This window comes from Canis lupus, chromosome 17, assembly GCF_003254725.2.
Source record: "Canis lupus dingo isolate Sandy chromosome 17, ASM325472v2, whole genome shotgun sequence".
NCBI classification, from domain to species: domain Eukaryota; kingdom Metazoa; phylum Chordata; class Mammalia; order Carnivora; family Canidae; genus Canis; species Canis lupus.
In genome coordinates this window covers 29,082,253-29,107,603 of record NC_064259.1, presented here as the reverse complement: position 1 = coordinate 29,107,603, position 25,351 = coordinate 29,082,253, and the positions used below count along the sequence as shown (strand labels likewise).

Sequence of the window (25,351 nt, the reverse complement as noted above, 5' to 3'; positions counted from 1 at the left end):
TCTGCCCTATTTATGTAAATGTAAATATTAACACATTTTCAACAGTAATTTGTTGGTTATATTTGAGCATTTCTGTGTGATTTTTTTTTTTTTTAAAGTAGAGTCAACGTACAATGTTACATTAGTTTCAGGTGTACAGCATAGTGATTTGGCAACTTGGCACATTACACTATGCTCATCACAAGTGTAACTATCATCTGTTATCATACAATGCTATTACAATAACACTGACTATATTTCCTATGCTGTATCTTCCATCCTGTGACTTATTCATTCCATACCTGGAAGCCTGTAGCTCCCATTTGCCTTCACCCATTGTACCTCCCTTCCCCCAGCAACTACCAGCTTGTTGTTTGCATTTATGGGTCTGCTTCTGGTGTTTGCTTGTTTATTTGTCCACTTAGATTCCACATATAAGTGAAATCATATGGAATTTGTATGACTTATTCACTTAGCATAATACCGTCTAGGTCCATCCATGTTGTTGCAGATGGTAAGAACTCATTCTTTTTTCTGGCTGAGTAGTATTCCATTATGTATATATAACACATCTTCCTTATCCATTATTTATCGATAGGTGTATTTTGACTATTGTAAATAATGCTGCAGTAAATATGGGGGTGCATATATCTTTTGAGTTAATGTTTTTGTTTTCCTTGTATAAATACTCAGTAGTGGATCATATGGTATTTCTACTTTTCATTTTTTTTTAGGAGTCTCCATGTTGTTTTCCACAGTGGTTGCTTCAATTTGCATTTCCACTAACAGTGCATGAGGAGGATTCCTTTCCCTCCACATCCTCACCAACACGGTTATTTCCTGTCTTTCTGATACTAGCCACTCTGACAAGTGTGAGATGGTATCTCATTGGAATTTTTGATTTATTATTTCCCTGAGGGTTAGTGATGTTGAACATCTTTTCATATTTCTGTTGGCCTTCTGTATGTCTTCTTTGAGAAAATGTCTATTCAGGTCCTGGGCTTTCTGTCCTGTTTTGTTGATGTGTATGACCATTTTTGTGCCAGTACCATACTGTTTGATTACTATAGTTCTGTAGTATATCTTGAAATCTGGGATTGTGATGCTTTCAGCTTTGTTCTTCTTTCTCAAGATTGCTTTGACTATTCTGGTCTTCTGTGATTCCATACAAATTTTAGGATTATTTGTTCTAGTTCTATGAAAAGTACTATTGGTATTTTTTTTTTTAATTTTATTTATTTATGATAGTCACACAGAGAGAGAGAGAGAGAGAGAGGCAGAGACACAGGCAGAGGGAGAAGCAGGCTCCATGCACCGGGAGCCTGACGTGGGATTCGATCCCGGGTCTCCAGGATCGCGCCCTGGGCCAAAGGCAGGCGCCAAACCGCTGCGCCACCCAGGGATCCCTACTATTGGTATTTTGGTAGGGATTGTAGATTGCTTTGGGTAGCATGGATATTTTAACAATATTTGTTCTTCCAGTCCATGAACATGGTATATATTTCCATTTGTGTTGTCTTCATTTTCTTCCATCAAAGTCCCCCCCCCCCCATCAAAGTTTTATAAAAGTTCTCAGAGTATAGATCTTTCACCTCCTTGGTTAAGTTTATTCGTATGTAGTTTATTCTTTTTGATGCAATTGTAAATTGGATTGTTTTCCTAATTTCTCTTTCTGCTACTTTGTTATTAGTGTAAAGAAACACAAGAGATTTCTGTATGTTAATTTTGCATCCTGCAGGGTTACTACACTCATTTATTAGTTCTAGTATTCTGGTTCTATAGTTGTGTTAGCTGTGGGTTTGTCATATATAGCTTTTATTATCTTGAAGTGTATTCCTTCTAAACCCACTTTATTGAGAGTTTTTATCATGAACATGATAAAACATGAGAGTTTTATCATGATGTTGAATTTTGTCAAATGCTTTTTCCTACATCTATTGAGATGCTTGTATGGTTTTTGTCTTTCATTTTGTTACATTAATGTGATTTGGGGATATTGAACTATCCTTGTATCTGTAGAATAAATCCCACTTAATCGAGGTGAATGATTCTTTTAGTGTATTGTTGAATTTGGTTTGCTGATATGATGTTGAGGATTTTTGCAGATATGCTCATTAGGAATATTGGCCTGTAGTTTTCCTTTTTTTGTAGTGTCTTTTAAAAAAATATTATTTATTTGGGATGCCTGGGTGGCTCAGCAGTTGAGCGTCTGACTTTAACTCAGGGCATGATCCTGGAGTCGTGGGATTGAGTCCCATGTGGGGCTTCTTGTGTGGAGTCTGCTTCTCCCTCTGCCTGTGTCTCTGCTTCTCTTTCTCTATGTCTGTCATGAATAGATAAATAAATAAATCTTTGAAAAAATTATTCACGAGAGACACAGAGAAAGAGGCAGATATATAGGTAGAGGGAGAATCAGGCTCCCTATCGGGAGCCCGATGTGGGATTTGATCCCAGGACTTGGGATCACGCCCTGAGCTGAAGGCAGACACTCACCCACTGAGCCATCCAGGTGCCTCTGGTTTCGGTTTTGGTTTTGGAGTAATGCTGGCCTCATAGAATGAATTTGGAAGCTTTCCCTTCTCTTCTTTTTTTTGGAATTGTTTGAATAGGTATCAACTCTAATGTTTGGTAAAATTCACCTGTAAATCCACCTACTTGTGGACTTCTGTTGTTCAGAGTTTTTGATTACTGATTCAATTTTGTTACTAGTAATCAGTTTGTTCAGATTTTCTGTTTCTTCCTGATTTAGATTTGGAAGATAGTATGTTTCTAGGAATTTATCCATATCTTCTAGGCTTTCCAGTTTGTTGGCATATAATTTTTTTCATAGTAGTCTCTTGTAATCCTTCATATTTTTCTTTATTTTAATGGGCATTCCTAAAAATTAGTGTTAAGGCCATAGAATGGAAGGTCAGTGTAGGGTGGAGAGAAACATGCTTATGGTTTTAATAATTCACACCTATTATGAATTAGTTTAGCTATAAAACTTATTTTATGAAAGATAGTATTGTCTAGAGAAATAGGGGTCACCATCAGTTTTTGTTTATCATCATGTACTATTTGTTTTCTGCAGTTGTCTTTGGTGACAGGCTGTTAATAATTGAACTTTTATGACCCAGCAGTTAAAAATGAGGCGTCTATTCTTGACTTCTTAAGCCTTGGAGAGGTTTGTTGTTTTTTAATATAACACAAATTCACATAAAAGCCATACTATGCCAGGAAATTGTATTCTTATTATACACTTAAAGTATCCATAAATGTTAGGAAATAATTCATAAAATTACCAGGCTTAATTATTTTACTCTAATTTTAGTAACTTTGAAAATGTTTGCCAACACTTAATTACTACATTAATATTAAATTACATAAAAATTTAAAAAGACCTTCAAATACAACAAATTAAATCGATACTATTCCATCTAACTCCTAATCTTGAAAATCTACATACCACATCTTTCTGTTCTGAGAGCAAAATTCCAAAATAGTGTTTAGTATTCAAGGCATATTCAAATATTTATCTGCTTTGGTATAATTCATATTTTCTAATTTACTTGGATCTGGTTCTTTTTTTTCTGCAGAAACTATTTTTCAGTAGAATTTCCTTTATAACTGCTTTATAGTTCACATTAAAAGTATTTGATTTGAAAAGTGTCAAATAAGCAGACTCAATTTTTACATCGTAGGTAATACCTTATATGAATATTTTTGCATTGTAATTTTTTTACATTTAACTATTGGTTTCAATTCTTTTTTCTTGTATTCTGTGTTTTGATTAATTTAAGGTTTTAAAAATTAAAACTTGTTCTGTAAGTCAGTATTTGAAAATCATGTCATTCAAGCTGTTGCAAATGATGTGATTTACAAGGAACAATAATTGTTTGAATTTCACCTTCATTTGAACCTCTTGAGTTTAAAAAATATTAATGGAGTCAGAACATACATTAGGATATGAGTCAGAAATAGATTGGGATCCCTGGGTGGCGCAGCGGTTTGGCGCCTGCCTTTGGCCCAGGGCGCGATCCTGGAGACCCGGGATCGAATCCCACGTCGGGCTCCCGGTGCATGGAGCCTGCTTCTCCCTCTGCCTGTGTCTCTGCCTCTCTCTCTCTCTCTCTGTGACTATCATGAATAAATAAAATCTTTAAAAAAAAAAAAAAAAAAAAAAGAAATAGATTAAAAGCATTTCTTAATTGCTTTTCCTAACCTTTTTTTTCTGACACTGAACTTTGAATTTGGGATTTTTAAAAGATTTCCTGTCTAGTTAGAGATCTGTGCCAGTGAGTGTCAGCTAAGGCTACTAGAAAAGTCTGGTAGCAAGAAGAGGCTGAATTTCCTGGCCCCCTGGTCAGTTTTGCTCTTCCCTGTCTTAGATCCTGCTTTCTGTGAGTTTAGTTAAGCTGGTCAATGTTCTGTGCAGAGAATGATTTGATAGGTTTAGGATTCCAGGAAGGAATTAACAAACCATATCGCTGTATCTGATTTTTTGTTTTTCAATTTATACAGTGTTTTCTAGCTCTTCTTTTTCTTGTTCAGAAAGACCTAGAATTACATGCAAGTGTTACTTGTTTTCAGTTTAAGCTTTTGACTTGTATATTTAGTCCTAGTAGTGTCTTTTCTTCATGTTGTCTTCAGCTGCTTAGGCTAGAAACTATAGTCAGAGTGTATTATTTTTCTCAGGTGATATTTAATTTATATGAGGAGGACTTAAACTACTCATTACTTGTTCTGGAGAATAGTAGAAAGATGTGGTTACTTCTTTTTGGGAGCTACGTCCCAAATGTTCTAGCCTTTCTAGGGTAATGTTTTGAATATTTTTGGATATCTGTATTTGCTGAACACTTTGCTAAGTGATTCCCTTGAACTACTGCTTCATTTAATCCTCACAGCAACCCTGTAAATTTTATTAATATTGCTGCCATTTCATAAATGGATAGATAGAAACTTAACAGAAGTCTTAGCTCCCAGAGCATGTGTACGCTGGCCTGAGCACATGTGATCATATAGAGGGGTGTGCTAGGGACCCTAAGCCCTGCATTTCTTTTGCTAAGCTGTGTAGGCGTTTTGTCTGTGGCTTGGAGATCTTGGCTCCTTTCTCTCTTCTTTCAGATTTCTGTAATTTTTGTTTTTAATCTCTTATATCTTGTTTATACTTTGTTGCTCCTGGTTTTGTATGGGAAAAGATTTAATACCTATTCACACCAGGGAAGGAAATGGTCATGAGGTAGCTGGCAGTATTCTCATTGTAAATCATGTGGTTGGAGCTCAGGATTGAGTAAACTTCTTCCCCCCTCGTCACTGTGTTACTTTGGCACTTTGTCAGCAGTGAGGGAAACAATAAAGTAAATACTGTAATGCTTAATCATTTTCCTGCTTATAAATAGGCTCCTATCAAAAATTCCATTCTGAGAAGGGCATTTTACAGAGCTGTCAACTCCTTTGTAAAGATATGGTGGAAAACAGATGGATAGATTACAAAATAATTTTAGATTCCCAGAATCTTCAGTAGTGCTTCACTTTATTTTCAAAGATTTTATTTATTTGAGAGAGAGAGAGAGAGAGACGGTGAGTGTGTACAAATGGAAGTAGGGGAGGAGAGGGGCAGAGAGGGAGGGAGAAGCAGACTCCCCCCCTGAGCTGGGAGCCCAGGGTGAGGCTTGAACTACTTGAACTCCCAGGACAGAATCATGACCGGAGCTGAAGGCAGACATGTAACTGAATGAGCCACTCAGGCACCCCTAACTCTTTACTTTGAATTTGAACATTTGGATCATTCAAATTTAGAAATGGCAGGTTAAATGGAGGCAGGATTAGGCTTTCTGATGTACTTTATATTTCAGTTTATTTTAGTTAAGCTAAATTAAAGTAAGATATCCTTAATGTCCTTTATTTCATTGAGCGCTCCTAACTAACCATGAGACTTCTGAAAGTGCTTTGATGTGTCTGTGGTACTTTTACTGGAAGAAATATCCAACAAAGAAATGCTTCTCTCCTTCTCTCCACCCAACCCCCAACCCCCCCCCCCCCCCCCCGTAAAATTTAAGCATAGACAAAAATCTTCCCTCTGGCCCAGTTTAGTACCAAAAGCACCTAATCACACCACATCTGCTCTCAAGGTTAAAAATGCAATGTTTCTCAATGAGGTGAGGTTTACTAAAAAGTAAATTTAATCTGTCTCTGAGGTTTTATCTTTTTAAAATTCATTTTGCCTTCCAAAAGGGTGTATTGTTTTTTGGGATTTACAGAGCAGTTGTAAAACTGGCTATTGTGTGCTCTGTGGAGCTCTTTTCCTATTTCTTCCTTGTCCTCCTGCCCTGTCTTTCTGTTCCTTGATCCTTCGAGTTCATTGATCTTCTGCTTGCTACTCTTCTGTTATCCTAGGGGTTTTGTATTTCTTAGTCACTCCATTGTTTTACAAACCTTGTCAACAAGATTATTTGTCTTACTTTATTAATCTCACATTGACTTTTTCCACCAGGTTCTTCAGTGGACTTTTTCAGAATTCTGTCCGTGGACTTCCTTGACAAATAACTTTGTATTTTGTCATGTCATCTTTCTTCTGTTTGCCTTCAGATTATTTTTGCTTTTTAGCTCTTTTAAAAAAAAGTTTCTCTCCTGCAAGAAGAGGAAAAATTTGTCTCCTCACAATATGGTCAATATGGTTATCCCGGGCTCTAAGACTCTTGGGCTCTGGTCTTATAAGTGATAAACGCTGGTTTAGCAGAATGTATAAATGCCACTGGAGTAGATAACTCTAAATGTATCATTTGGCCGTGCAAATTTGTTATTCTAGAGCAGTTACATTATAACCTTATGTGACCTCATGGACCCAAACTGGTGTGTGGGTATGTGTGTCTTTTTTTTCCCCCTCAGGATTTTATTTATTTCTTCATGAGAGACACACACAGAGAGGCAGAGACAGAGGCAGAAGGAGAAATAGGCTCCCCACAGGGAGCCCAATGTGGGATTTGATCATAGGACCCTGGGATCACAACCTGAGCCAAATGTAGATGTTCAATCACTGAGCCACCCAGGTGCCCTGTGTGTGTCTTTTGATTTGCCTTCTTAAACCATGGATCACCTTGGTTGAGATAATTATTTATACAATTTACAAAGAAGAAACCTTTACAAATGATATTATTAAATCATCTATTTCACAGGTGTGGAAACGGGGGTGTGCTCTCCTGTCAGACATCAGTGACAAGGCTGGGAGAGAACTCTGACCTCTGCTTTCTAGTTCAGTGTTTTTCTATCCCAGTTGACTCTTGAAAATTTTTCTGATTCCACATGCTTTTGAGTAAGGTGTGATTCCTAGTTTCATCCTCAATTCTGGACATATTTTACTAATTGCCAAAAAATTTTCTAATTTAAGTCAGGAACTAGCCATCAAATGCCTCCTGCATGCTGAGGATGGGTTTGTGCTTTGTTGGCACACAAAAGAAGTATCTGACATTATTTGTACTCTTAACGATTGTGAGAACTTAGTTAAACTTATTAAAAATTAACCCAAACTAGAGTATCTTGGTGGCTCAGTTGGTTAAGTGTCCGACTCTTGAGTTTGGCTCAGGTCACGATCTCGGGATTGTGAGATCGAGCCCTTCGTTGTGTTCTGTGCTGGGCATGGAGCCTGCTTAAGATTCTCTCTCTCTTATTCTGCTCCCCCCACTGTCAGCGTGCATGTTCTGTCTGTCTGTCTGTCTCTCTCTCTAAAAACCAAACATTTAACCCAGACCTTTTTTTCTTTAGATCTTGTGCCTCATCCCCACTGTAAAAAAATATATGGATTATCTTTTCTTTTACTACTATGAGACCAACATATATTGATCTCTAATTAAGTGTCAGGCCTGACTGTTAAGGATGCATAGTAAATCCCAGCATGCAGGGGCATAGCCTGGGCATCCAGCTAACACAGCATGTAGTGCGTTTTATGCATTGATTCTCAAAACCAGGCCAGTTTTGCCTCCCTGTACAACTTAGGCAATGTCCCAAAACAGCTGTCCCTGTCACAACTGGATGAGTGGAGGGGCAGGGGTGCTAGAATTCTGAGGGGGTGCTAGAATTCTGAGTAGAGGTCAGTGATGATGTTCAGCATGCCACAGTGCACAGGATTGCCCCCACAACAAAGAAACTATCTGACTCCAGATGTCAGTACTCTCAAGGTTGAGAGACCTAGGTATACAGTGGTAATGGCAGTATTCAGAGCAGCTTCTGTGTTCTCAGTGTGTTCTGTGCCTGGCAGTGTCTCATGATAGAGGTGTGGATAAACCACTATTGCCCCGAGTTTGGATTGGGGTCGGAAAGGGTGCATTGAATCTAGAGGACAAGAAGAAGAAGGGACAGGCATACCAAGCAGAGGGAGTGGTGTGGGCAACCATTGGGAGGTGACAGGCACATCTGGGGCCCTGAGGGTTGTTCATCATGGCTAGAAGTTGAGAGAGAAAGCTGAAGGCGAGAGAGAAAGTAACTCAAGAAGAGGATGAGGAAGTAGTAGCAAAGTGGAAGCATGAAAATGGGTAGCTTTGTATGCCATGCTAAGGCATTTGGTCATTGTGCAAAGGCTGTTGTAAACCAAAAAGAGGTTTTAAGTGGATCATTACCTGTTCAGATTTGTCTTTTGGGAAGAAAACTTCAGTGTTTCAAGAAATAATTGGAAGGTGACAACTAGAGAGAAATTGACTCAGAGGCTGGTATGCTCCTTTTGGTAGGAGCCGAGCCAAGAAGTGACAGGATAGGAGAATGCTACATTTCAGGGATACGAAAGGGGTGGGATCTATTGGTTGGGGAGCAGGGAAGAGAGGATGAAGGGTTGGGTCACTGATTCCTGACTTGGGCAAGCGTGGGGAGAACATGTGTATCTCCTCCCTGGAGGGAGATATGCAGGTCTTGTTAATAGCAACCCTGTTGAGCCTCAGGCCAGGCATTTTGGGGGATGCCTGCTTTTCCCATCAGCTCTGGATGTGGCCCCTGTGATGCAGAGGTTCAGCCTGCCATGTTGGCTCATCCACCCAAGATGGAGCACGAACAGGGCTGCCACAATGAAAACTTGCTATGGGAAGGAGGAATGGAAATCCTCAGTAGCTGCTGTTCCACATCCCACTAGAGGAGAGTAACAGGACCCCTGTGCACTGGCCACAGAGTGAACTTCTGGGTTGGCCAGTTTGGCTGCTTTTGGTTTTGTTCTCTGAGAGGATCTCTTTTGTCCATTGTCCTTTGTAGCTCATTGGGGAGGGTGTTGAATTCATGTTTCAGCTCAGATGTCACCTCAGAGAGCTTTTCTTTGACCTCCCAATATAAAATAGGCATCCCTTCTTTACTTGACATGTCATAGCTATCAGCTGCGCACACATTATCTGCAGCGGTCTAGGTCATTGACTTGTTTTACTTTTCCTGCCCCTCTTCTATAATGTCAGGTCACGAGGGTAGGAGGGACTTTGGCTGGTGTGTTCACTTTGAGTCATTAACACCTATAATATTTGGATCCTGTTTTTTTGAACGAATGGATAAATGAACGAGAAAGGTATGGAATACTGAAAGAGGAACAGGAGGAAAAAAACAACAACAAGTTATTTTTGGTGGGCGAGAGGAAGATGAGTTCACTTTTGGATATGATGAGTTTTAGCAATGTCCAGGTACAGATGGCCAGTAGGCCTCAAACACACAAGTGACACTCAGCTAGATAGTTGCAGTAAAGCTGGCTAATGTGTACCGTAGCCTTCCTCAGTGCCAGGCTCTGTGCTCAGCCCTGTCCTGATCTCAGGAAAATGGAGCTAGCTGTACATTGGTGGGGTGGGAATGTTCAGAGAGCATGTGTGAGAAGAACAACAGGGACAAAATCCTGGAGGACCCCAGTACATGAGAGCTGAGCAGAGAAAGAGTCACCCAGAGGGGCAGGGGGGAACTCAGGGAGAGGATCGTGTGTAGGAATCCAGGAGGTGGAGGGGGCAGGTGGAAAGCTTACGGGCTCTCAGAGGGCTTTGAAAAGTGTCCCTGGATCTCAGCATCAGAGAAGTGACCTGAGAAGAGCTGTCTGAGGAAACCCTGGAGGAAGGAAATGGTTTGAGGGTTTGAAAAGTTAAAGTTGCCCCTGAGAAAGAGCAGATAGGAGGAAGAGTGAAAATCCAGCAAAGGGAAGAAATGGTTGCTGTGTGACTCTGGTGTGGGGAGGGATGGAGCACTGGTGGAGGAATGTTCTCAAACATCTCTGTTAGCTGGTTTCCTTGTATTTCCTTCACACCTTTTGATTTTCCTGTGCTGTCCTTTCCCCAGTGGAGTGGGAGGCAGCATCACCTTCCTAGCTGCCACATTGCCTCCCTGCTGGTCACAGCTCCTGGCTCAGCTGCCACCAGCCTGAGGGCACAGGTTATAGGGAGAGTTCCTTTACTTCATTTACTTAGATCAGCTGTTAATTTTGTAGTTTTCCTGGTTGCTGCGGCTTCACCCGATTGTGTTTCCATTTATTGCCACCAAGCCTGGTGTTCTGGTTGCGTGAAAGCTGTCTTTCAGGAGTTGTCAGGCTATCAGTAGTTGCAATGGCTCAGGAGAGCCTGCAACTGCACATTTAATAAGGAAACCTAAATTACATCTGGAACCTTGGAGTCCAAGAATGTGCATCCATCTTTTTATTTTTGCAGTGACAGTCATTAGGTTTCCAACCAGGGAGGTACAGCTAGTGTTTTTAGAACATGCTGTTCAAATGTAAAGTATACCTTCATCTCCTGATGTATGGGATGCTAAAACTATTCACCTACCTTGCTTGGTAATTTCTGTCTGTATCCAACTTTAACATGATAGATAATGGAGTCAGGTCATATAGAGAATTAAGTATTTTTCTCTTTGTTGCTTTTGAGAGAAAATACATTTGATAGAATTTAAAGAATGGCTCTAGCCTCTAGAGCCTAAGAAGTTCATCTCTTGATAATCTGCTTAAAAATGTGAACAAATTACATGACAACACGTGAAAAAGCTACAAGGGACAGAGATCTACAAAACAATTTTATGTAGGTTTTCTTTTAAAACTTTATCAAAGGTAATAGTTAAGGCTGTCAGCAAAGCGAAGCTTGTCCACAGTGTCCGGACCAGATGTTTTAGTCTTACCAGAACAAAATGGCGTGCTTTCTGGGAAGACTGGGTAGGGAGGGACCATTCAGGAGGAGAGGCATGGTTGTACACGTTCTCCAAAGATGGTAACATTTGGTACTCTGATTTTCAATAATACCGTTGAGTATATGACTGATGAAGAGGCATTTAGCTCCTTCAAAGACTAAACTTCTTGGCGTTTTCTCAACTTACTGTTGTTAGGACTCCTTCATACTCTGAAAAGTCATTGAAGACCCCAAACGACTTTGTTTATCTAAGTCATATTGATAGATATTTACTGTATTAGATAAAATTTTTAAAAAGTTTACCAATTCATTTAAAAACACCAATAAGAAATTTACTGTTTATACAAAAAGCATATTTTTATGAAAAATAACTGTATTTTAAAAAATTTAGTGAGAAACCATGACATTGCTGTGCATTTTTGTTAATCTTGTTAATACCTGGCTTAATTCAAGAGAGTTAGAGTCTTAAATCGGCTTCTGCATTCAGCCTGTCATTTGGAATATTTTACTGTAAGTCATGAGAATGAAAGTGAAAAAGGCAAATCATATGTTAGTATTTCTGAGAAAATAATCTTGAGCTCATGGACCCTAAAAATCTTTCAGAGACCTCTGGGAGGGGTCCCTGGGCCATACTTTGAGAACCCTTCGGCTAAACCATACCTTCTTGAAAGCAGAGACCATTGCCTTGGTTTCCTCTTCTGTTCCTTGGGGCCCGGTAAATATTCGTTATATTGACTCCTCAAATGTGTTTACTGATTCAACTTTCCTCTGTAAAAATCCAGAAAGAGGACCCATCTGGTGAATGGGGACTAAACTCCCTTTCCAGGATGCCTTCCTCCTTAATTAGTCACGCCGTAAGAATCCATCTCAGGCCTTTGACTCAGCAGCCAGAGTGGTGCCACTGGACTCTTTTCCTTGTGTCTGATGACATTGCAGACTGGTTACAAATCAAGATAAGTAGTTGAGGGAAAAAATATTCCCTTTATAGTACAGTGAATTCTAGGAAGTCTTGGAGGTTACTGGGGGAAAGAAGCTAGAATTATTTCCTAGAAACAGTGGGAAACAGAGTGGGAAAGTCTCTGCGCAAGTGTGAGGGGCCTGCTGGCACATGGGATCCACTCTGCTCTCCAGGAAGCATATGTGCTCTTCCAGTTCGAGTTTTCTGCACCAAGGCAATGGCAGGTGGCCTGAAGAGTGAGTGGGAAGCAGTCATCAGCTCTCCAAGTAACAGCATTCTCATTTGCCAAATGTTATGTTAATGTTTCTGCAAACTTGTGGTAGAAATATGCAAACTTAGGCAGAAAATATGCATACTGTTCGTATTAAGTTTTCAGACTTTTGATAAAATGTAGGTAAACAATATCAAAAGGTATCTTAAAAGTTATGCGCTAATTTTGCATAAGACAAAGATGTGTACAATTTAGGATGTTTACATTGGAGCAAATTGATCAGCTACATGAGGAAAGTCTTCATGAATATAGTAGCATAAAAGCAATTGTTTTTGCATTTGCAAAGAAATGGAAGCAAAAAAACATTTTAAAAACAGCATGATTTTGTCTGCTTTATCTGAACGAGTAGTGGCATTTTCTAACGGCTTGTCTCTTGGGCACATAAATCATTGTGGTGCGTTCTTACTAATAGTCTTTGAACTTCTTTCTCTGTCCTTTTCTTCCGGGCCGGGCCGTATATTGCTGCCTTTAGCGCTTCAGCATGGAAGGGATCTCAAATGTCATTCAGAATGGCCTCCGCCACACCTTTGGAAATTCAGGTGGAGAGAAACAGGTGCTGGGTTATCCTTATTTTCCTCATTCTCTGCTTTTTCATTACCTGTGTAAGTGAAGGTCCTGAAAGCTGGCAATTTTACTAATTTACTAAGACTATTGCTTAAAAGAGAGAAGTGAAAGTCTATCATTTTTATACTTTCAATAATGCATACAATTCCCTTTAGGAAAAAGCGATTTTCAAATTGGCAATAGACTAAATGCATTCTTACTATATGATTTAGAGCTCCATTTTCCACTATCTTTAAACAAATTGCATTGACATAATGAGTTGCATGTATAGAATATATAACTAAACTAGAAAATGCTACACTAATTCTAAAAGTTTGAGAAACAAGATGTCTTTTGAGAGGGAAGAAAGCTGGTGTTGGTGTCTTTTGACTAGAGTTCTAGGTCAAACATGTAATATATATATATATATATATACACACACAAACACATAAATATTTTACCTCCTTTTAAGTGAAATTCAGGCAGTTTTAAGGTATATCATGTAGTCAGCCAACACACTTGTCTGTCAAATGAGGCATGTGACGTGATTTATACAAAATTATTTGTGGATATAGGTACCTGGCCAAATGTGTAGCAATTTACTTTACATTAACATTTTTGTATAATGATTTGAGGAGGATCATGAACAGGGGAAACACATCTATATTAATGAGTGTGCTTAAAATTACCTTTCACAATTTGAAATTTTCACTTCAAAAGGAAAACTTCAATGTGGCTTTTAAGTGAAGATTGAGAAAGTGTGCAGAATGTAGCTTTTGGCAGTTTATCAAAAGAAAGCATTTGAGCATAGAGTTTTTGCTAAAAGATAGTTTCTGTATTACCTGAGAAGGGTAATAATCAGTATTAAATAATCCTTCACATTGACATTTACAGCTCCATTAAGGGATGGTACAATTTTTTTTTTTTTTTTTTTTATTCTGGAACCTCTACCTCTCTCAAACTCACAGGATGGCAAAATAACTTCCACACTGACCTACACACGCAAGTGGGACAGGAAGCCTGAGAGCGTAGCCAGGTAGTGTGCTGGTAGGGGCGCAGCTTCCTGATGCTCTCACCAGCCAGCTTGCCGCTTCCCCACCGCTGTCCATGAAGCCCCGGGGGCGGGGGACGGGCGCTTGTTTCCGGCTTCCTGTGTATTATTCACAAGGAAACATTCAGTTCTACAATTTGGTGTCACCTTGGAGAAGTCTACACCAAAAAGATGGTGGGAATTGTTTCTTAAACATGAATAATTCATTTTCTTTTCTGTACCTAGGGAGCCAGTTCTTGTTAAACCATTTTACCTTGTCTTTTGATTATGAGGTCCCTCAAGGATGAAATCACTCATGGAGGGTTAGGAATAGAGCGGAGATTTAGGGCAAGGACTAATGGCTGGGTCTCAAAAGATTCTGAGTAAAAACAGTAGATCTCCAGATGAGCACATGCAAACCACACCGAACTATATAGTTTTTGGTGGAGTGGTCAGAATAGGAACATCTGGACAATAATTTTTAGATTCTGCTTTCATGGGACATACTTATAGGCCATAACTCTGATACTCGTGAGCCTTTACAGTAGTGAACAAGGTCGTTTGTCTCAGTATCAGACGTAAATATTTATTATTCACTAGGCCATTCTCTCCTTTCACTTTTCTCTTTTCCTTTAATGCCTTTAAACATTCTGAATAATTTAAAATAATAATAATACACCTCTAAAATTGATATGCGTGTCTATGTTAGCTTCTGGAAGAAGCTGGTATGTGTTTTTAAAGTTGTGAAGTTATCCACGTGACCATTTTGTTCAATCAGAAAAAAATGGTCTGAAACAGAATTATTTGGCTGTTGGGAATGATTTGGTTATGCAGAACTGTTGCAACTCCGTTTTTAGTTTGAAATTACTATTTTCAAAGTATGTTGAAAATATGCAAGAAGAATGTTAAGACTAAAATGAACAAATTACCGTCAGACCTAATTTTAGTAAATTTTCAATAACTGAAAGGTGAAAAAATAGATGTTTATGTTAACATTAGGCTTGAATGAAGCAGATAGAATTGGGCAAAATAGGAGTTCCAGCTGAGATAGTAAGATACACATGTTCCTTATTAAAATAGCTCATGTTTCATGTTATAAAATAGACCTTATGTAACTGTATCAAATTTGTGCAGATACGGTCATTCAGATTTAAGTGACATATATTTTTTTTCACTTGGCAGTACTTGACAACAGTCATTCCCTATGAGAAAAAAAATGGACCACCATCTGTTGAAGATCTTCAAATATTAACAAAAAGTGAGCAAAGACAAAATTAAACAGTTAACCATATTTACTTTTGCTGAATCTAAATACTAATTTTGGTTGGTTAATTGATGATGTTATTGTTTAGTTTTGTCAATTTAAGATAGTAAATGATAGATATTATCATTTATTGAGAATGAACCATAAATGGCTATAGCATCAACCATGACCCTAAATCCAGAGTTGATTTGTATTTTTTGTGCTTTTTCTTACCTTTTGAAATATTTGCAAGCTGAACTTTTGAGGGGAAAAAAAATGTAACTTGATTCTCCATCATCTCTTGAATGCTTAAGAACAGATCATTCATCAATAAATAAGGTGCTTCATGGATCTTCTATAAATATGACTGTCAGTAACTCAATAGGAAAGATTTAGAATGTGTCCTAAAATGCTCTCCTTTTTTAGGAATGTAGAACCCTGAACCCAAGGTAATAGTCATAGATAGAATTTGAATTGCTAGTAATATTTTAAGAATTATTTGGCAAATATTAAAAAAGCCTATTTTGTGCCAGGCTGCATTCTGGGACTTTAGTGAACAAAGTCGACAAAAATACCGCCATCTTCAAGAGGCAGTTATTATTTTGAAATAATTTGTTAGACTTAAATATACATTCCATTGAATATCTCTTATGATAACCATAAATGAGTCATGAATTCTGGTTCTATCCCTGTTATTTACAGTGACATCCTTGGATGTTACTTACTTTCTCTTGGTCACAATGAAAAACAAGGATAAAAATATTTGCTATGTTTCCCTCATTGTAAATAACATATGGGTGATTTGGGGTAAGTCTGTTTGTTTTCCTTGAAGGGACTAGATTTGCTGACCTGTTAGATTCTTTCTAACTGTAAATATTTGTAATAACTGCTGATTAAAGAGGGAACCAAATAAGAGAAAATCACAGGAATAGATCTTGGTGATGAGACTTGTTTTAGAATTTAGAGATATGGAGGCACGGTTGGGGTGAGCGCAAGGGAGCTTCCTGCCTGCTATGTGAAGTTGTTATTCCTTCCTTTGGTGAACAATACTTTCACAGTCTTTTATATTAAAATATGGATAAATCAAGTGATGCTAGCCAGTCTGAAGTAGAGAATGAAGAGATTAACTGGGTGGCCAGCCCTCTGATTTTTCCGGAGGAACTCATGACATTAGGAGTGTCCAAGATCAAACAGGGGAATAGTTAATTATAGGGCTGGGTCTCTTAATTCCCAATCCACTATGCTTTTTAATAATGCTAGCTTATGGCATGTGATTTTATGTAGAAATGAAAACAAATCTAAAACATGATGGGAAACAGAAATACTGAACAGAGTAGCCCTCCAAGAAGGGAACATAACTATTGCCTTAGAAGCTAGGAATTCCTGAAAGACCTTGGCTTCTCAGATCATGGACAAACATACTTGGCCAAACCAGTCACATAATTCCCACAGAATGTCAGGCTGATTCTTAGATGATGTATTTGTAGACAAACACCATTTGGAATCTCTGGTTGAGTGAACGTGTGTAGCGGGTGTGAGTGAATGTCCCAGTTAGTATGAGTTTCACTTTGAAAGTAAAAAGTGGTTATCTCCTAAAAACTTGGGGGAGAACCGGGGCCTCTGCCGCTGCCTTGTAGTTGTTAGGATGTTAGCTGCGGTGAAAGCCCTGGGAAGACTAGTGTAGCGTTTCTGGTTATGTCGCCGTCCTTAGAAAAGCTACTAGAATTCCACAGCAGTAGTAAGAACTAGAATAATGTCATGCTAATGCTTATATAGCATATATACCATGTGGGGCACTATTCTAAGGCCTTCACATCTGAAGTAGTAACTTGGTAATCACAAGCCTTTGAGACTGGTCTGATGAGGAGTCTCATCCTACACATGAGGAACTTGGTGCACTATGTGGCCGAGGAACTTGGTGCACTATGTGGCCAAGTAACTTGCTCAAAGCCCCACAGCTAGGAAGTGGGAAAGCTAGGGTTTAGGCCCAGATGGACTGACTTGCCAGTTACCCCATGTTGTTTTGTCATATGTCCGGGGGGGAAAGAGTGTGGCATTTCCTCAGGATGCTCTGGAGACAGTGAGTTGGCAGTCATGTGCAAGGGTAGCATTTATTCATGTAGTGTTTATTCATGTGTTCCTGGGTGGCTTAGATTTTTAGCCACTCTAATAGCTGATTATCCTATTAGTCTTTGCTTAGAGATAAAATTGTCAAAGATTGCCTTTAGGGATGAGGCTAATTCGCTAAGGTTCCTCTGTAGTATAGGAGCAGACAGGAGCAGACGGCCTGGCTGAGTGCTGCTTTGTGAGGTCCGTTCTTTGTTTTGGTTTCTCACAGTTTGGTTTCTAAGAAGGCTGACAGACATGTTCCTTGGAGAATGTAGCTAACTAGTCATTTATCTAGGACTTTCTCCAGCTTGTGAGATCTGCAGACTGAGGTTCTCCCACTCCCCAGGGCCCATGGAAGTGCTCACGATGGTGCCTCGCCTTCCAGTACTTAGGGTGACAGGCCTGAGGCTCTGTGAAATTGACCCAGTTCCTTTTTCCAGATTCCACTGCTTGGAAGTTTTAAATCCGGGAGATGAGTGTCAGGTAACAGGAATGTTCTCACCTGAATAAGGACTTACTTGGCTACGGTGTGTTCTCGAGCCTTTGCAGTTGTATTTCCATTTATCAGTCATTTGCATGGGTGGGTTGTGCCATGTAATTAAGGCTACAACATAAATGAGATTCTTGATCTGAATTTGAAATTGTTGCCTTGTCTTTGTCTCCTTTGTTTTACAGTTCTTCGTGCCATGAAAGAGGACAGTGAAAAGGTTCCAAGCTTGTTAACTGATTATATACTGAAAGGTGAGTTTTATGATGTTGTGCATGTGATGGTTGGGAAGTGTTGAGTCGACAAGTGCATCATCTTGCTAATAGATTAGAAAGTAGCTTCCTGCTAATAGATTAGAAAGTAGCTTCCAAACACACTTTTATCAGTCTCATTTGTGCATAGTGAGGATAGATGCATGGCTTACTGATGTTCCTCACATGAATTATGGTTATAAAATTCAACTTTTATTTGGAGTCTTGAACTGGAAGTAATTTGCATAGCTCAGTTGTGAGCATGGATGGAGGCAGGCAGTGAGGAAATATTATGGAGACTTCCCACAATTATGTGAGTCTGGGGTGTTCACTGACACTGGAAGGGTTGGTAGGGTGGTCTCTGCCATCTTGGGGACAGTAGAAAGAAGAGGACAGATCTGTGAGGATGGATGAAAGAGGGGACAGTCACATTAGTGAAGAGTCCCAGAGAGAATAATAAAGGGATAGTTGTAAGGGATGGGGAGGGGAGGGAGAAAATGAATGGATTTTCATCAACTGGGACTGTAGAAAATGAGCCATAAATCTTAGCGAGATCAAGATCACAGGTTGGGAACAGTGATGGGGTAAAGGAAAGTCATTTGAGATGTTAATGAGGTCACTTACTTTGGTGAGTAAAGAGCAAAATTTGGAAGATAAAGAGGGAACTGATGAACTTTTTAATTATAGGCAAAACTAATACTTTTCAGTGAAATTATTTTTTATAAAGCAGCAGTTATTCAGGTGAGTTATTCCAAGCATCATAAAATGCACCCTATAGGGTGTGATCCAGTATTGAGAGCAGTCCTCTTCTGGTAACACTGTCCTTTGGGTTCTCTCTTCTCTGCAGAGTTGCTGGCTGAATCATAGGAAGGTTGGGATTTCTGAGATGTTAGGTAACTCAGATGGGACGTTTCTTCAGCCATAGCTTCATAAAGAGAGAACCTCAGTGGAGCTCCAAGTCAGTGATATACTAAATATCACCTGTAAGAGACTTGGAGTGGAGCCAGTCATTAGGTTAGGGGTAGGGGGAGGGGGTTGAAAAGAATATATTGAATTTTTAAGTAAGCTGTGTTCTTCTGATGAAGGGCTTTTTCTTCCTATTACATTCTGAATTTTCTTTTTTAATACCTGATACCTTTGTTTGCTTTTTATGTTGTGCTAGCATTGGTATGAAAGCTGGATTGTTCTGAGGTTTGTTCTTATAGATGTGACACAGGAATGAGATGAACATAAAGAACATGTCTTAATTATAGGGGGTCCCTAGGGCACTACTGTGAGCACCAGAGATGCTCTGAACAAGCTTCTGAAGCATTCTTTGGCTATTTTATCATTTGACTGACTGCATGAAAGAATTTTATGATCCAGAGAACAGAGTGCTCTGTGGGCGAATGATGTTGAAGTTTTTCCCCTGTAACCCAGGCCTGTAACTGAACCTGTACCACATGCCTTCGGGAAGCAGCACTTTGCTAATTCTGTGCCACAGGCTCCAGCCTGTGAGCCAGGCCGTCTGTACTATAGCTGCTTCTCACGAGCTGCTTGTGTGCATTTGTTGTTGCTTTGCCTTGGCTTTATGAGGACTGGGTGGAAAAGAAGCTAGGGTTCAAACCAAGGTGGTGACTCTGCAGTCTGAGCACGTGAGTGGGCGTGTGTGATGCTCAGAGGTGTTCAGTCGCATGGGGAGGGTATGGATGAGGGGTGTATAGACAGGGGTTGACCAAACATGCTCTCTTCCACCCATCCTGGAAGTTCACAGCCATCAGCAACTCCTCTACCATAGGGGGCAGGACCCCACCCCATAAAAGGTGCAGCTGCTTAAGGGGGAACTCTTCTTCTGCCTTCTTGGCAGGACTTCCTCATAGTTGTTTTAACAACAAGGACTGTGGCTTGGCTGCTAAACATACCAAGCTTCATTTTACTGCAGAGGTATGAAATGAAAGAAGGTAGAAAAGTGGCCTCATTTGGCCTGAGAAAGGAGGGATGGATGTTCTATGGGCTCCTTGAGCTTTTTCTCACACCTGCTTTAATTACCCCACTGTGGCCTGCTGCCACCTCGCCTTCCAGGTTGTACCAAAGGCTGGTAGTGTAGACAGGGTTGCTGCTATGTGTGTGTGGAGACTTGCACCCTTCTTTCACTTCCTGGGGAGCCTCTCTGTGGTGTTACAAGCCTGATGTATAAGTCTAATGTTATGGGCTCTTATCTCTAAGTAGCATTTTAAGAGACATGGCCTTTTGGTATCTCATTTCTGGGCAATAATGTGTCAAGAGAACTTTTCACTGTTGAAAATGTGTAGCCTTTTAAAACAAGTTGATACTGTAGATCTTTGCATTGTTTGTTCTCCTGATTTAATAGTATATTTTTATATACATATAAAATGTATATAAAATGTATATACATCTTGTGTAAATACATATAAAATATGCATGTCTATTTAAAAGTTTTTTCCTTCCTCTAGTGCTCTGTCCTACATAGGGCAGCACCGCGTCAGGAACAGCTTTCTCTTCTGTGGACTACAAGCTAGGTTTCCTATAGCATTGTTCTGAAACCTGGCTACCATTCCCTTCTGCTATTGGAAACTCAGCACACTTGAACTTGGGTTTGTGATTCAGTATTAACTAGATCATGCTTTCACTAATTCTTTATATTATGAACAAGAGAAGTATGGCACTGTTCTGAATTCTAGAGGTGTGTGTGTGTGTTTGTTTTTTTGTTTTTTGTTTTTGTTTTTTTTTTTGTTAAATACTAACAATTATGAACTCTTCTCTCCTCCACCTTTGTAGAGTAAGGGGGAGTAATGTTTGTGCATGCGCAGTTATATTTTTCCTGAACTGACAGTATGCCCAGTTGAGTTTTTATGGCTTTCTAGATCTGCACTGCACTGAAGAACTAGATTAAAGCATTGAGAGATTTATACTGTAACTGTTCTTCGGTGGTGGCAAGAACCGACGCTGTTCTTTATAAAGGGACTGTCAGGATAAATATTACCTACAGTGTTGTCAAGGGCGACAGAAACTGAAACGTGGGCTGTTCTCTGAAGAAGGGGAACCAGAATGTGCGCTATGGCAGATGACAGTGACAACAACTACGAACAATGATGATGACCAAGGGCCTCGATGACCAAGGCCGAGGCCTGGAGGCCCAGTGGGGAGAGGGCTGATATTGGAGGTTGCTGCGTCTTTCACCCCTATTGAGACGTTAACCATTCAGTTGCCATTCACTTTCAGAACCTTGTATTGTTGAACTTTGGATGTTTATATGTCTTGCCTCATGTGTCTGTGAAGAAGTGTCCTTGACAAGGAGCCTGTGTCCTCCAAGGTGCTTTCCAGTATCCTGTGCGCTGCTGTGGCGCCCTGTCCCCACTCCTGCCCGAGTGTCTCCCGAAAGCGCTACTCCTGGAAACAGCTCATCGATCCGGCACTGGTCATGAAACACTTTTCTGCCAGTTCCAGTCAAGTCATTGCCATTTAATAAATGTTGAAAAAAGGGTACTGCATGTTGGAGAGATTTTTTTGAGTTTCTGTTGTATTTAAGATTTTTCTTCCCTTTACCATTCTACACATTGTCCATCACTACAGTGTGGAAGCTGATGAATCCCGATTAGCTTCATGATGGGAAGGAGAGGGGAGAGGGGTTTTTCCGGGAAGTCTTACTCTTTTCCTGGGTCTGGGAGACATTCCTGACGGCAGTGGCAGCTCCCTCCCTGACAGAGGTGTGGAAAGAGTTCAGAGGACCTGGCAGGGGACTTTAAAATTCCACTTAAACATTTGTGAGCACACAGGCCCATTCCTATTCCTCATTTCACTTGGTAACTGGGACCCCAGGGCTGCAAAGGCAGCAGCTCAGTTTGGAGTTGGGAGGGCAACTTGGCAGCTCAGCTGTGACCTGGGGAAAGGTGAGCCTGAGCTGGTTCCTTGTCTTATCAATCAATCAATCAGTGCCTTGATAGTGAGAATGTGGGACTTGCCCCTTGCCCTTCAATTGATGAAGTTGCATACTTCAATAAAGTAACTAACTTCAACTGAATTAATGATGCAAATTTGTAAAAAAAGTTTTGACTATACTAAGGAAGTATCATTTTAGAAGACCTACTAGAGAGTCAAAAGTCCTTGAGGGTCTATTTTTTGGTGGAGATTCAATAGTGGTCTGTTTATAGTTCATTCTTAAGTTGATGCTTTTGGAGTGTACGTCCTTTCAACTCCCAGTCCCTGTGTAATGAGATTTCTGATTTTGCTTGATAAACTTGCTTTTTCAGTGGTGAACTATCAGTGTTTCTTACCTCACTGGCACACATGATGAATGGATTTTGATACCAATGAGAGGAGAGGAGCACGTTCCTGATTTGTGAGGGACAACAGGTAGGCTGTCTCCCTAAGGAGCAGCATCGAAGTGCCATCCTGAGCAGGATTCTTTTTTTTTTTTTTAATAAGGGTTTGTGAGGGGAAAGGCCCTGCCCTCTGAGAGCAGCACCAGAGCTGCTTGGGGTGCTGGACGGTCATCAGACTCACGACTTTCACGCAAAAGGACGAGCAGTCCTTTTTGAAATTGAGATTCAAAGTGTTTATTTGTTGCCAAGAACCCAGCTGCAAATAATTCCCTTATGGCTTTGTTTTTCGAAGAAAACAAAACAAACTGTAGAACTACAGTGCACTCCAAGTGCCATAGATCTATTTTATTCTTCAGGAAATTATATTTTTTCTTTTACAAGAGCACAACAGGAACCAAAGTAAAGAGTAATAGATACAGCACTCAGGATAAATCATATCTTTAAAATAATAATAAAAAAATTTACACCTCGTCCTATATCCTGTTAGTATTTTCATAATATGGCCATGATTGAAAAAACAAAAAGCAAGCATTTACAACTTTTTTTTTGATCTATATATATTTTTTTATGCCAGGAATGGATTCATTGTCAACAAAATTTTATACTAATCAGGTTGATGTAGATCTATTTTGGTAACATAGTATCATTAACAAATTTATTTTGGAAATAGATAAAAATATTGCCCCTTGATAATAAATCTTTTTTCTTTGATGCAAACAGCTAGAACACCTTTTTCTTTTCTTTTTGATATTCTAAGACAAAAAAAAATGGTTCATCTTCAGATTAATAAATTAGGTCATTATAATAATAAATTAATTTTTTTTAAAGTTCAGCAACCTCTGTCCCAAGTATTTACAACAATACTTGAAAGTTCCTCTACAAAACAGAACACATTTTCCTTTCACATTAAGCATCCTGGGTATCTGTGTCTTTCACAACAAGCATTTGAAAAAGAAAAATCAATGCACAAATGGGTAATTAGTATAAAAGTGCTAAGAGCTGTTTGAAAAGTTAACACTATAGTATACAGCCAGTTATATCTGAGGCAAACTACAACAAACTTCCAGCTTATTATGGACAATATTCCAGTAGTTGTTTCAAACAGTTGTTTGAAAAAAAAAAAAAAATCCAGGAGCTGATGAGTGATGCAGAGAAACTGCCGTCATTGTTTCTGGCCAGTGAACAAATTGAAAACCAACAGAAAGCCTATCCAAACAAGGAAGAAGATTTTAATAAAGGAATACCTTCTCCATAAGCAGGTGTGATGCTGACTGCATAAGGCGTGTGCATACACACACTCACACTCACACACACTCAACAAACACAACTTTCTTCCCAATTAAACTGCAGGTAGAATGAAATTTTGTGTTATTAAAAATTTGTAAGTGATCAAAAGCATTGATATGGAATGCCTGTTTGTCTTTGTTCTGGTTAAAATCTCATAAAAATACATTCAACAGGAAAACATAAATTGTATGTGTATAAATATATACGCATATATATATTATATACACACGCACACAAATACTTTTGTTTTTTTGAAGCATAAGATAGTTACATAAATATTCCTATAATTGCTAAAGTTTTAAGGAGGCATACTTTTTTTTTGAGCTTCAACAAAGGTGCTTGAATAATATACAATTAAAATGAAGTAGTTTCTATTTTGTAGAATCAGTATATAATAAGGAAAAAAAAATCCCCAAACAGTCCTTTTTAAAAAAAGTTTCTTCTTAAGCTAGAGCTTCAACAAAAACTATAAACAACCAACAAGGGAACAAAGCCACGACAAACAATGAAGTACAGCCCCTGGAAATACCTGGTGTCCTTCACCCTCTCCCTCCTTCCTGCCACGCTGTGGTAAGAAAAGCTCCAGTGCTCGCATCAAGAAATGACTTAGGTCTTGTTCACTTGCTGACTCTACTAGGAACTGGCTGATTGGCTTGGAAGAAAACAAAGCAGCAAAAAGTCTAACTGTATATATCCTTAATAACCCGCGGCAGGGAAATGCCGCATCACATTTCTCCTGCTTGCTCACCGCCCACCGCAGCGTGACCGGATAGAAAAGGAACTCGTGGCTTTAGACCGGGGATGGCTAGCAACAGGTTCTGGCGTGCTCGTCTGGCAGTCCTAAGGTGGCTATGGCCGCTGGATCGCAAGGCCTCCGCTTCCCGCTCATTCAGGCCTGAGCTTTGAAGCAACCCGTGCAGTCTTCAGAGCAACAGGAAAATATTATCCTCTGGGCCACTCAACTGCTTTTATTTTACTGGATTTCTCCCCGAGCCCAGCTGACCAATTTGCCTTCCCAACACTACCCTCCCAACCCGTCTCCCCAAACTCACTGTCCCCACCCCCAAATATCTCTACAGCTATATTACAAGCAAATATATCTTAGCAACTTTAAAAACTTTGGTTCTATGAAAACACTTGGTCAGTTATCTTGAGGAAAGTGGGAATGCTTGTTCTGCACACTGCCGTAGACAGAGCCCATCCCGGTAAGTTCTTAGCGCTGTACATCAAGTCACAATCCAAAACGATCCACTAAGCAAGTGCACAAATTCTAGTTTACTTTTAAAAGCAGATTTAGTTGTTTTTCTGTCTTTTGAAACCTCATCCACGTCGCCTTTCTTCACACTGTCTGGTAGAAATTATCTGCCTGTAGGTGGTTCTGTTTTTGCATGCTGTAGAAGCCACTGAATCTTGCATCTGGTTCAGCAATTCTTAGCATTCTCTGTGAACTGTCCACTGGGACTCTGCTTCCTTTCTTGCAGTCCACAGACACCAGCTGATTATTTAAGGAAGAAGGCTATTTAATGAGAGGAGGAAAAACCACAAAGAATGAGCTATTTTACGTATCCCAAATTAACAAATGTGGTCCTGACTCAAGTGAGGTAAGAGCTTTACAGGACACTGACAGGGGTGGGGGTTGGGGCGGTGCTGGACGTGGTGTTTCCACTTCGTTCTAGCACCACCAGTAGTTTTGTAAGGGATCCTGCCCGACAAGCTGTGTTTAAAAGTGAAATGCCGGGATCCCTGGGTGGCGCAGCGGTTTAGCGCCTGCC

At 39.7% G+C, this 25,351-nt stretch overlaps 2 protein-coding genes across 7 annotated transcripts in view; one reads left to right on the top strand and one right to left on the bottom strand.

The window, feature by feature from the left end:
• The window catches only part of FEZ2 (fasciculation and elongation protein zeta 2), a 42,781-nt gene extending 21,325 nt beyond the window's left edge, over positions 1-21,456 (top strand). The window contains exons 6-10 of one of the 4 annotated variants that reach the window (XR_007403339.1): positions 12,780-12,860; positions 15,063-15,138; positions 17,908-17,973; positions 20,424-20,564; positions 21,193-21,456. Coding sequence is in view for 3 of the 4 variants with exons in the window: in XM_025454193.3 (XP_025309978.1) it covers positions 12,780-12,860; positions 15,063-15,138; positions 17,908-17,973; positions 20,424-20,440 (240 nt within the window). In the remaining variant the exon portion in view is untranslated. Of the gene's footprint in view, positions 1-12,779; positions 12,861-15,062; positions 15,139-17,907; positions 17,974-19,132; positions 19,159-20,423 lie in introns of those variants that run through there. The other 3 variants (XM_025454193.3, XM_049096156.1, XM_025454194.3) reach the window with 3 other exon arrangements.
• Positions 21,457-22,616: 1,160 nt separating this feature from the next.
• CRIM1 (cysteine rich transmembrane BMP regulator 1) overlaps positions 22,617-25,351 on the bottom strand; it is a 184,606-nt gene continuing 181,871 nt past the window's right edge. For all 3 annotated transcript variants that reach the window (XM_025454191.3, XM_025454192.3, XM_035700380.2), the window contains one exon: positions 22,617-25,095. In XM_025454191.3, the coding sequence (XP_025309976.1) occupies positions 24,919-25,095 (177 nt within the window). In that variant the 3' untranslated portion in view covers positions 22,617-24,918. The remainder of the gene's footprint in view (positions 25,096-25,351) is intronic.